The sequence below is a fragment of the Rhopalosiphum padi genome, chromosome 3 (assembly GCF_020882245.1).
Source record: "Rhopalosiphum padi isolate XX-2018 chromosome 3, ASM2088224v1, whole genome shotgun sequence".
NCBI lineage: Eukaryota > Metazoa > Arthropoda > Insecta > Hemiptera > Aphididae > Rhopalosiphum > Rhopalosiphum padi.
In genome coordinates, this window is record NC_083599.1 from 16096604 (window position 1) to 16109086 (window position 12483).

Here is a 12483-nt window from a genome sequence, read left to right on the forward strand (position 1 = left end):
TATAAATAAAATATTTTCAATCATTTGCTTGGTTATTTATATTGTATAATTATAGGAAATGGTTTTTTAGTCAGTTTAGACTGTTTAGAGTTATTGTCATTATATTTTGGGAAGGTTTTATGTATTATAATGAGCTTTTGTATATTGGTAAACCATCAAAATTAATGTAGACTTGAAACTTATGTACATTTTTTTAAATAGTTTTACTGTACTTCAACCATTTATTGCGTAACCCAGATTCTAAGCCAAAATGAGTGTATTCCCCATAATCTTCTACTTTTTTGTGACTAAAGGTAATCTCGGAGTACTCATTAGAGTTCTTACATCTTTTGGAAGTGTAAGCAAATCAGAGAGATTACAAAAACAAAAAATTTTTAAAAGAGATGTTACTGCATTTGTAGGAATACTAGGAATACACTTATTTGATACTCATTTTTGAAAATCATGAGAAAGTTTATTCTGATAATCAAAATATTCGTCATCATTAATTTCATCTCCAGAACTACCATCAGAAGTATCAAATTCAAAATTATCAGACAAGTCTAAATCCTGGTATAAATTGTTAATATTATATTCATTATACTGGTTTATTGAATTTTAAGTTATTGGATTGGAACTACTAGTAACCTGACTAATATTAGTCAAATTACTATAGGTTACCTATGTTACTATTACTGTTACTACTACTACTTATACTACTAGTAATATGTTGGAATTATATTTTCAATGTATGATCGAAACCTACGAAATCGTTGACTTCTACTCAAAATGGGGTAAGCGTGCTTAAAAAAATCGATCACCTTGTATATATATATATGTGAAATATATAACGGGTGTTACTTATATTTTGTTGTCATATTAATTATTTTAAATAAGTGTTCCCTAATACTCACAAGGCTCTGGAGGACCATGTGTACGACGAGTGACGACAACCTTGTTAAAAGGCTCGTTGGTCACAAACAATTACCACGATGCCACTTATATAAATATAATTAACATACAAGTCATATGTGATACACGCAACTTAATGGACTCGTTACTTCCGTCAATTTGAGGTCAATAGAACAACGTTTTGATAATATTTAAGTTATTTAATTGTATCCAATTTCAATTTCAGCTAACTTCAAATCCCTGTTAATAATTAAGTATATTTTCGCATCTCTATTTGGGCATAGTTCTTCGAAAAATGACCTGCACCAATTTTTGAAACGAATATGATCATACTGTGCTTGCGTTGCTTATTGATATTATAATGGAAATTCTCGAAGCTCAAAAAAAAATAAGGAAAAACTGATAATTTATTTCAACTGAACATAATCCACTAGGTACAAGTGACTTATACTTGCAGAATCCTGCAGAGTTTTATATTTTTGTTGAACGTGTCTACAAAGTGAAAATGTACTTTCTTCGTGGTCATCTTGATTTGAAATCGATCATTCTAATCATCAGTCTTACACAGGTGTAACTCATTTGGAATATTAAAGTTTCAAATAATATCGAATTATTTTTGTATTAGTTGATTATACAAGGTGTACAGAAATCCAAAATGTACTACATTTTTGTTGTATTAGGTATTGAATATAATGTATTTTATTGTATGTGAATCGTATGCAAAAAAGAGGGAACACTATGCGTTTTTTTGACTGAACCGATTTGGTAGCCCGAACTATTCGTGGTAATGTCGAACATAGTTACAGTTTAAAAAAACAACCAGTTTTTGCCTAGTTGTACGTCATTGTGATAAAAATGAAAATTATAATTACTGAAATATTGTAGATTTCTCGTATTAATAAATTGATAAAGATAAAAGTATATAAAAAACAATGTATTATATAGTAGGCATCTAGATCGCCTGCATGACAAACGAAAATGAAATTTTGTATCTCCTGCTGTATAAATTTAAATTTGAATGAACGTTAAATTAAAGTGTTATTGTATTTTTTGGTTTTCAAAATATTCTAAAACACAATTTTTTTTTCAAATAGATTAAAACACTTGTATGCCAACATGAATTTTTCTATATTTCACGTTTTTTTTTTTTTAAATCAAATATGATAATATTTACTAAATATTATATAATATGTATCTCTTATTCTACGCAATACAGTTCTGCGACGGTAAAACTGTAAACATATTTCAGCTGTCATTTGGTTAAACATGCACTCAATTTGACCTATTTAATGATTTTTGCACGGAATTAAAAATCTATTACGCTTACGCAATAGAATATTTAGATTACGCATTCGAACTTCCTTCCCTGGTACATCACCGTCACTTATACAGAACACATAATTTTGGATGTAAACTTAATTTGATGAATGATCCTGTGATACAGGTTTTTGCTCATAGATAACCTGTTATATTTGCAACAGCTTACACATACTTATAATCAAATTGTATATGACATAACATACGAACTTATTAACATATTTTATAATATATGTTATGTATATATAATTAACATACAAGTCATGAGTGATACACGACATTAAAGTGGTGTTTATTGTATACACGAGTTATACCTAATTAATATGGAATACATGTACAGTTCTATAATAATTCATAAAAAAATTGTAGTGGATAGCATAAAGTTGATAGAAGTGTTTAGGTGCGTATTGAAATGTACCATTTGCGAATAGCTCTGTCGCTCTGAACAATTCATCATAAAATGCAAATTTTCTTTATTTGTAAAACAAACTAAATTTTTTTCAGTCGAAATATGAACAAAATTTTCTTTTAATAGTATACAACAATTATTATTTTTCATATTATTCTGTAAGTGGCGTAGGTATGGCATCATTTAATGAACTCGGAAATAGGGAATACGATTTTCTTCTCTTATCATACATAGATTTTCGAACTGAAATAGTGTATTTCAATAGTTATTTTCTAATAATTTTGATAAGTTGTGTTGAAATTACATCTTCTACTTATCTTTTACAATTTTCTCGCAATATTTGTCATTCTATTTTCACATCAGATTTAGGTTCATGTGTGTGTTCATCAATAATATTATCTACTTACAATTGAAGTCTTATTCGCATCAGTAACTATACATGCGTAACACGTTTTAACTGTACTAAGCCATTTATGCATTCCGTCTTAACGTGTTCTTAGTGTTCTTACATGCCTATACTTATTAAAATTTAAAATAACTATAACTATTTTCCTTTTTTGGATTGTGTAAGTTTAATTGCGTTTTCCATATTACTAAACGTCGGGATAATAATATATACATGTTCAACGCACTACAACCATCAACAATCGACTGAAACCCAGAAAATACCGTATAATACAAGGGAGACAACGAAATCTCGTTATATTTTATATTTTTATATAATATTTGATATCTATAACATTAAACGTAGGTACTAAAAGCGATAAAAGATATTAGAAAAACGCAATGTATGATAACTTTTTTTAGTTCACTCATATAGTCACGTGTATATACCGGTATGAAAGTTGGCAGCAACGTTTAAAATTTCATACGCAACCGTGTAGTTAAAAATCAGGTAAATTCGTTCGGAATTGTGTGGCTTGAAAATGTATCAACTATAGGTAATGAATCATGTTTTACCCCTAATGACCTCAATATCTTCTGCACTACTGAAAATAGACCCAAGTAGTATTGTTTAAGGCTATAAGGGAAAGGAGATATTAAATAATTAGAATGGTAGATTTATATAATAAGAATATTTAGTATATTTCGTAAATATTTAAACAATTATTATAATGGGAATAAATAAACAATAAAAAAATAAAATAAAAACACTTATACTACTACACAAAACAAGTAAACCAGGAAGAATTATGGATGTCGTTAATCTCTGTTCCTTCCATACCTTTTTCCCAACAATAGTAATTTGGAGTTGTATAACTGCCTAAAATATAATAATAACACTTCAGTATGATTATATTATTTATTTTTGTTATTTATAACATTTGTAAAAAATATATATATTTAATATATTAGTGATTTATAGTTTTAGTACATACTAGATACATATATTATGTATATGAACATTATGAACTATTTTTATATAACATTTAAGAAAACTAAATTGTAACTGATTTGATAATTACTTATTAATATTCCTTGATTGTTGTATGCGTGTATATAGTCTTTGGCAAATCCATGAACTTTTTAATAAAATCAAAATAAGTCTTCAATATTACTTTATAAGCTATACATTTTATATTAAATTTAAACCAATAACTTACGTTTACTTTCATCTTTATTTAAATCAACAAAAAATTTTTATATAAATAAAAGTTATAAATTATTTTATAATGAATTTTTATATACACGTGTTACATGGGTAAGACATATAATTCGTATTTTATAAATCTTGATATTTATGGATTAATTATCATATTAATACAACTTTGATTATATAACTGTGCTTTGTGTATTTATTTAAGCCGTTTAAAGTTCTAATAATATATTTCAATATTTAAAATATTTCCATTATATTATATTACCAATAATATAATATTCTAACATCTGATTTTCACTTTATGCGTAAAAAAATATTTAAATAAATCGATATAATTAGAAATTAATATATTATATATACCTCTGCTTTCAACAAGATCTTTGTAATCATTAACATTTTCATATTTTTGATTTACTGTAAAAATATATATTTATAATACATTTACATAAGTGTATTTTTAGTACTCACTATTTTTATATTGCTACATATTAAACTTCACAAAACTGTGTACCTACTTATTATTATACATATTTATGAGAAGAATAAAAATATTTAAATTCAGTTCGTTTTCACATCGCGTTCAGACAACGCTTTTCTTATTGTGAAATCGCAAACAATTCGACGCAATCAACTTACTCACATAATTTATTGTGATGACTATTTTAATACTATAGTAACGAGTACTGACTTAAAAAGACCAATCTGTAAGCCCAAAACACATAGGTAAAGTGTATTAAAAAAAACAGCGTCAAAAAGTCTATCAATTCGCTAAACACTAAGCACAATAAATCCAACCGTTGTAGAAAGATCTAAAAAAATGGTTACATTAGAAAAAAATTGATAGAAATTTCACACAAACTTGGTTCTTTGTAGTACAGAAAATTTCCATCTAGCCATCAACAGATATCAAAGTAAAAGTGTATAAAGAACTGAGTACTATGATGGATTAATATATCAGGTTTAAATTCTCCCCAGATAAATTACAGTTCATGTCTCACTTTATATGCCTTTCATGTATCATACTTAAAATATTTTGTAAAAATGTTACATATTCCAGAAACTCCAATAAACTTAATGTTTGAGACGTATAAATAACTTATTTTTAGATTACTGGTCTTATTCACGGCGATCATTGTATTAGTATATTGACCGAACAACTGTGTCCAGAAAACATATTATAATGTGAATATTTTACGAGTGCTAATCATAACATGTATAGGTATGTATAGATAATTATTAATACATTACTATAAAGAATTTCATAAGGAAAAAATACATTTCACACATAAATTTAAAGAAAATTTCAAACTGCGATAACAAAATGTTAAATAAACACAAGTAACATACTCAACCTTTTTTATCTGAGTTGAATTTAAAAATAACTACTACAATTTCTTAAGATCAGATGCTATGGGGTCGATGAACCTAAGATGTGTCCTATGCATTGAGCCAATATCGCTGACAGTTGAAATAATAAAATTATTATGTGTATACATAATTCAAAAGTATGTACACAGAATTCGTATGTAGTTAAATATAAAAAAATAAAAAAATACGATCAATAGTTTATTGACATTCTGCCCAAACAATTGATGTACAATAATATAATGTTTCTATGTTTACCTGATCGAGTCATCAATCCGCTTGAAACCATATTGTCTGTAAAAAGTTAACTCTTAAATAACAGTGAATATTTTTTATTTTTTTTTAAAGAACTTATATTTTCTGGCAATGGCAAAAAGTGATCTATATCAGTCATGGAAAAACGTTTGCAGAAGGAGCTGTTGGTGAGAGCTGCGCCATAGGCACAACTAGTAAGGGGGCTTTTGGGCTTATAACCTATATACTCTCCTCTCACAAGATATAGTAAATTACTTTTGTGGTGGTTTTTTTTCGGGCAATGAGGGGGGGAGGTTAGCCTTAACAGTGCTTAAAGGGTTCGCAATTAAGATCGATCAAAATAAAAACGAATACATTAACCTCGCTTCATGGCCCACGGATTTGTGGAGGGTGGGCGTCCATAAGGATAAAACGAATGGAATGAAGTAAACTGGTCAACGAGGAAGCGGCAAATAATCTACAGGACATGACAACTAATGATGTTCTCAGAGGAGGAGCCACCGTGGCTTTAGAACTAAAGTCTTAGAGGCACGATAACTGGAAAATCAAAAACTACGGAGGAAGATGTGGCAATACTCAGATCAGCGACTGAGGTAACGGTAACTTTTACAGTTAAAACAGTTCCACCTTTGTTGATCATAATATAATCGAATGGTCAACCGAAGCCAAAATAAAACATTCGAAGCAGTATAATTCTCAACGTAGGTGGTATTAATTAAAGTAATCGCAAATTGCGATTGTGGGATGTCATAGACAAGGCATCATGAGCCAATAGATTCATATGGGACATGGAAAAGTGGTCATACCATGGACCGAAATCTATGAGTAACTAAATGGCACAAACCTTAACTGGGCAGGGATTCTTCCAGATTTATTTATGGCTTTAGTAGCCTTACACATACCTAAGGAATGTACAGGCCTCAATAGGCTGAAGATTATCCTTCCAATCTCTAGTGAAATTTACATCCGTAGACCGAGAAGCTAATTACAAGGTGGTTAGGGTCCACCAATAATCTGTATTTCTAATTTTCTAATTTTATGAGCTTATTAGTCATCTATTTGGTTTAATAAACGATGTAGGCAGAGAGGCAGAATTGGGAATCCATATTTCCCACCTTATCTACTATTCCAAAACGAAAAAAAGGATAAAATATACCACATAAACAATACACGGATTTGGAATGTCATTAAAACGCATACAACGAGCTTCATTGAAGCTTACTTTAATATACTAATTGTTTATCATTGTGTTGATGTTAATACCGGGAAATATTATTTTATTGGTAAAAACTTCTTATTTTCTTAGATAATAATCTAAATTAATTTATTACATTGTTTTAATAATAAATTTAAAATTAAAATACATTCTACGAATTCGTATAAGAAATGTGTAAATTGTAAAATGAAGTGTGGATAAGGTATAACTTACTTAAACATTCTAAATATGCTTGAAAAAAAACAATATGTTCTTTTAGAATATTGTTAATATTGTTAATATTATTGTTAATTTTTTTTGATGAAATTCAAGCTGGAATGAACTTCAGGATTGAGGTATTTGACACAAATAGTAACACGACTTTTTGATTATAATATCAGTATAATATAAATGTAACATATAACTGATCTAGACACACATCGTATGACGTATCGTGTTCCAGAGTGAGTGTTTTACATGTCAACAGCCCTAAATATGCGCATCGTTGACGTCATATACTATATATAGTCATACCTATGTATATGTGTGACATTAATAAGTTTTGTCTCATATTACAATTGAAAGTTAAACTATGATACATATTATATTGACACACATACACCCATGGGCTTACAATGTATGTATACTGATATTAATTGAATATTTCAAACATTTTATAAAAATATATATATAATATATTTAATATTATAATTATTTAAATTAAAGCAAAAGAGTGATTATAAAATTAAATTATAATTATTATGTATTCTCTAGTTAAGATTATCCATAAATATTAAACTGTGAATTAGTGTGAGAAATAAAAAAAATATACTTGTCTTACTTGTGTCATCAAAATTTGTATTCCTACCAGACACTGTACCAGTAATAAAATAAAAATAAAACAAAAATACTAACATATACCTATAGTTGACCATGTTTGTATATCACTAGTATCAAATAGGTAATAATATTGACTGCGTTGAATAACATACAGTAAAAATGATAGAATATTATGATTACCAATAGTATTTAACGGTCTAAAAAGTTCATTCATGCACAACTGAATAACCAGTTTGAAAAATTCAAGTAAATACTCATTTAGTTTTAGTTTGAACAAGTGCATTCGGCGCACTTGTGTTGACGTTCCGAATCTATGTTTTGCAAATTTAACCGTATTATTTACAAAATATATAACATAATTACCAATCGAAAATCATATGAAAAAATTCTGTATAATACACCCCAACCGATAGAGAGTAACTATTATTAATCACAAAAAACCTGTTAAATTTACCACCTTATGAAATATACGACAGCGTATACATACTTATAATCTAATGGTACATGCCATAACGTACAAAAACATTCATATATTATATAGTATATATTATAATAATTATATAATTAACAGGTTAACCGTTACGTCATTTTTTGGTACATTGCCAAAAGAGCTACGTGTACAATTTTTGGTATACTTGTTGTTTTGCCAATAAGTTTTTGTGTACCATTATTGGTACACGGGAGTGTTTGCAAAAAAATGTAATGTATACTTACTATGGTACATTGGTACATGTAACTACGGTTTTAACACAGGAATATATTTCGTGGCCCTCCAGACAAACAAATTTTCGACCAGCCAATTGATATTTCATAAATTCAATTTTTTAGGTAAGAAAATCAAAAAAAAAAAAACAATGATAATTCTTTTCATAAAGTTTTATGTCCGTAGCGTGTTTGCTACTTTTTGGGTTAGCTCAAAATGCAAATCAGCCATGCACCAAAAATGGTACACATAGCAGTTTACCTATTTTAACATACGAGTCGTGTATGATAAAGTCCTCTAAGGGACTCACCACTACCGTCAATTTGAGGTAAATTTGTTGGTTCTTCGAAAACTAGTCTTTATCAATATCTACCACGAATATGATCTTAATATGCTTGTGCTGTATTTTAATTATTGATATTGTAATTAAAATTCTCAAAGCCTAAAAAAAAAAATGAGAAAAAACAGATAATTTATTTCTACTGAACATAATCTACTACTAGGTACAAGTGATTTATACTTCCAGTATCCCGAGTTTTATTTTTATGTTGAACGTGTATACAAGGTGAAAATGTATTTTCTTCGCGCGCAGTCTTCCTGATTTGAAATCGATCATTTTAATCGTCAGTTTTACACAGATTTTACTCATTTGGTATATCAAAGTTTCGAATAATATCGCATTATTTATGTATAAATCGAGTATACAAGGTAACCAAACATCCAAATTGTACTACATTTTTGTTGTATAATTGAATATTATGTATTTTATTGTTTGTTTTTTTTTTTTGAACAGAACCGAATGGTAGCCTGTAATTATCGTGAAAATCTAATACGCTATTTGTTTTGTATCAAATAGATTAAAACACTCGAATACATGTACATACATATGCCTACATGAATTTTCCTGTATTATATCATTTTTTTGTATTGTGTGGCGTATCTGGTTTTTCCTATAATTTTGAATTGTATAGTTGTCAAGAAAACAATGACGATAATAAGTATTTATGGGAACCTGTGATTTTAATGCTTCCGGAAATGTAGCCATTTGACTATGTAGAATAATTCCGAAAAATATGAATTATAAAGTTTATTTTGATAACTATTACACATCTGTACTATTGATGGTGTACACGGAAACCCGTCAAATATGTTCTTTGGGAGCTGTTCGAAGAAATTGCAGTCTAAATAATATTTTATTATCTAATGACAAGGATTATTTAAAAAACACTGAGGTACGTCTGATTATTGTTTAGCAAAAATTAATAATCAAGAAGTTTTTGCCACATACCATAGCGTGATAACTACTCGTAAGGTGGTAACTTTATTATCTGCATTTGTGGAAATATATCCTTTATTTAAGGTTAAAAGATTTTCTAAAAAGGAAAATAAATCTATTGAAATTAACTGTACAGATATTATGAGTGTAGACTATAGTATTTCCAGCGAGAAAACCCGCCGACTCTGTGCATCCTCCCCGCGTCACAATGCTATCAAAACTGGTTCGCTTATGGCTGGGTATCATTGAGGAATGCGCAGAAAAACTGATTGTGTTCGGTTTGCGGTGCGTTCTCTCGCTGGACTGAGTATAGTTACATAGCTAGTTTGAATAACAAAAAATTAAAGTCGTTATTTAAGTCGTAAATGCTACTAAGTTTTTATAATTTGGTAGCTAGTATATTTTTTTGTTAAAATGTCGAACATAGTTAATGTTTAAAAAAACGACCGGTTTTTGCCAACCTGTTCATCATTTTATGTTGTGTGGTACTGATATATAATAGGTTTTCTCGTACTAATAAATCGATAAATATGAAAGTACATAAAATAATGTATTTTATTGTTGGCAACCAGATCGCTTGCATGACAAACGATAATGGATTTGTATATCTGTTTGTATTCATTATGTTCGATTCAGTTATAAATTAAAGTGTTAATTTATTTATTTTTTAGTTTTCAAAATATTTTAATACGCAATTTTTTATCAAATCAATAAAAACACTCGAATACTTATATGCCCACATGAATTTTTCTATATTTCACATTTTGTTTTTGTTTTTGTTTTTTTTTTTTATCAAATGTGCTAATATTTACCTTATATAAAATATGTAACTCTTATTCTACGCAATACAGTTCTGCCACAGTAAAACTGTAAACACATTTTTAACTGTCGCTTAATTAAACACGCACTCAATTCGTCCTAGATAATGATTTTTGCACGCAATTAAGAAATATTACACATACACAGTAGAATATTTCGATTACAGGTAGATCTGTACTTCCCTGGTACATCACCGTCACTCACACAGGCCTCATAATTTTGGATGTAAACATTGTAAACTATAATTAATTTGATGAAAGATCACGTAATTCAGGTTACTAAACGAAAACCTGATAAATTTACTACTTTGGGAAATATACGACAGCTTATAGTGTTTGTACATACTTATAATCAAATCTTATATTCCAGAACTTAATAACATATTATTATACATATGATATATATTTTTATTTAACATAAAAGTTATGAATGATACACGCAGCTTAAGGAACTCGCTATGCTATAAATTTGAGGCCAATATTTAAGTCACTAAACTGTATTCAATTTAAATTTTGAAAAAGATATTTGATTTTAGTTAAAAAATTACTATAGTTTGTATGAAACAATACATCGTCATATACTTTATTAACACGCGGCGTCTAGTGTCATTCGAGTCACACGATCACAACCATTTCCACCAATATTGGTCATCTCATTATCCTTGTATAGTAATATTATATATTGTATTGTTGATTTTATTTCCAGCCTAGTTATCTTCTTGAGTATCCATACAATTATACTAATTGTAATATTATTGTTATCTTACCCTAGTTACAATATGCTTAAAAATAATGATACTAGCTGTTATATTGTTACCTACACAATTGTTTTATTAACTTAGTTTTTAAATACTAACATTTCTTATTATTGGGTACCTATTTAAACATGTATTTTTCTTAAACGCTAATCCAACAGTCCCCAAAATAATAAAAATATGACCTCATATTTTAATTATTATTATCATAAACTCTTTGAACGATTGTGTATTTCGTAATTTATTTTATTTTGCTTAATATGTTAGAAATAGAAGCAAAATCGTACAGTTGGAAATATGTTATCATTGGTTCTGCGTAGTTTTCATTTTCCGATTTTCGTGTTGATGGTCTCATTTCTTCTTCTCTTGTTTGTCTATTATATTTTATAGTTTTTTATTTTATTGTAAAATATTCTACTTCATTTTTATCTTTTGTGATGATTGTTGAATAATCGAAGCCGTATCTTCTTTTTATATCATAGAAGATACCTATCATAGACTATTGATAGTTCAGCTACATCAACTCTATTTGAGTTCCGTGGTATGTTGTTTACTTTTTATGGAAGTGTTCTATATTTGTTATTTTTCTATTATAATTGTTGTTAGCCAGTGGTCAGCTGTTAGATGTTGATGTCAAATATTCTATCGTGATGACAGTAATATAGTATAGATACCTTTGTCTCCCACCATGGTTATCCGTGCACTGGAGGAAGATGACACAATTCAAATTGTCTTTACATGAAGTATACGTATAATCACTAAAATTAATTATTATTATTATTTATTTATTTACAGGCTGTAGCCCAGTGTAATTCACAGGAGTATTATAAATACTATATCTAAGTTGGTGTAACACATATTCAACTTTACAATTAGTTGTTTAAAAATAATTAATAGTAATACAAATAATATAATTAATAAAATATAAAAGTAATGTATATTTAGATAATATGTAGTGAAATTGATAAAAATAAAAGATAGTTTATTAACAAAATTATATTAAAAAAAAAAATTAGTTGATACATTATATTTTGTCCTTAATTGTGTTACAATGATTAC

The 12483-nt window shown here is 28.1% G+C and overlaps 1 protein-coding gene across 2 annotated transcripts; it reads right to left on the reverse strand.

Moving 5' to 3' along the window:
- Window positions 1–3678: 3678 nt before the first annotated feature.
- Window positions 3679–8077, reverse strand: LOC132927716 (uncharacterized). 2 transcript variants are annotated; one of them, XM_060992302.1, is made up of 7 exons: window positions 7874–8077; window positions 7267–7284; window positions 5841–5876; window positions 4578–4631; window positions 4222–4233; window positions 4084–4140; window positions 3679–3881 (listed from the first exon to the last, which is right to left on the reverse strand). In XM_060992302.1, the coding sequence occupies exons 1-7, from the start codon at window positions 7965–7967 to the stop codon at window positions 3781–3783; spliced, it is 372 nt and encodes a 123-aa protein (XP_060848285.1). In that variant the 5' UTR covers window positions 7968–8077; the 3' UTR covers window positions 3679–3780. The 2 variants fall into 2 exon arrangements, with proteins under 2 accessions (XP_060848285.1, XP_060848286.1); XM_060992303.1 differs by lacking the exon at window positions 7267–7284.
- Between the last annotated feature and the right edge of the window lie 4406 nt (window positions 8078–12483).

What these genes read in the sequence shown, in the direction of transcription:
- LOC132927716 (XM_060992302.1), bottom strand. Translation starts at nt 7,967, where the DNA reads ATGGTCAACTATAGGTATATGTTAGTATTTTTGTTTTATTTTTATTTT. An exon ending in CGGATTGATGACTCGATCAG is followed by an intron (nt 4,632 to 5,840) that starts GTAAACATAGAA and finishes ATATTTTTACAG; the next exon opens with TAAATCAAAAATATGAAAAT. An exon ending in CAATCAAGGAATATTAATAA is followed by an intron (nt 3,882 to 4,083) that starts GTAATTATCAAA and finishes ATTATATTTTAG; the next exon opens with GCAGTTATACAACTCCAAAT.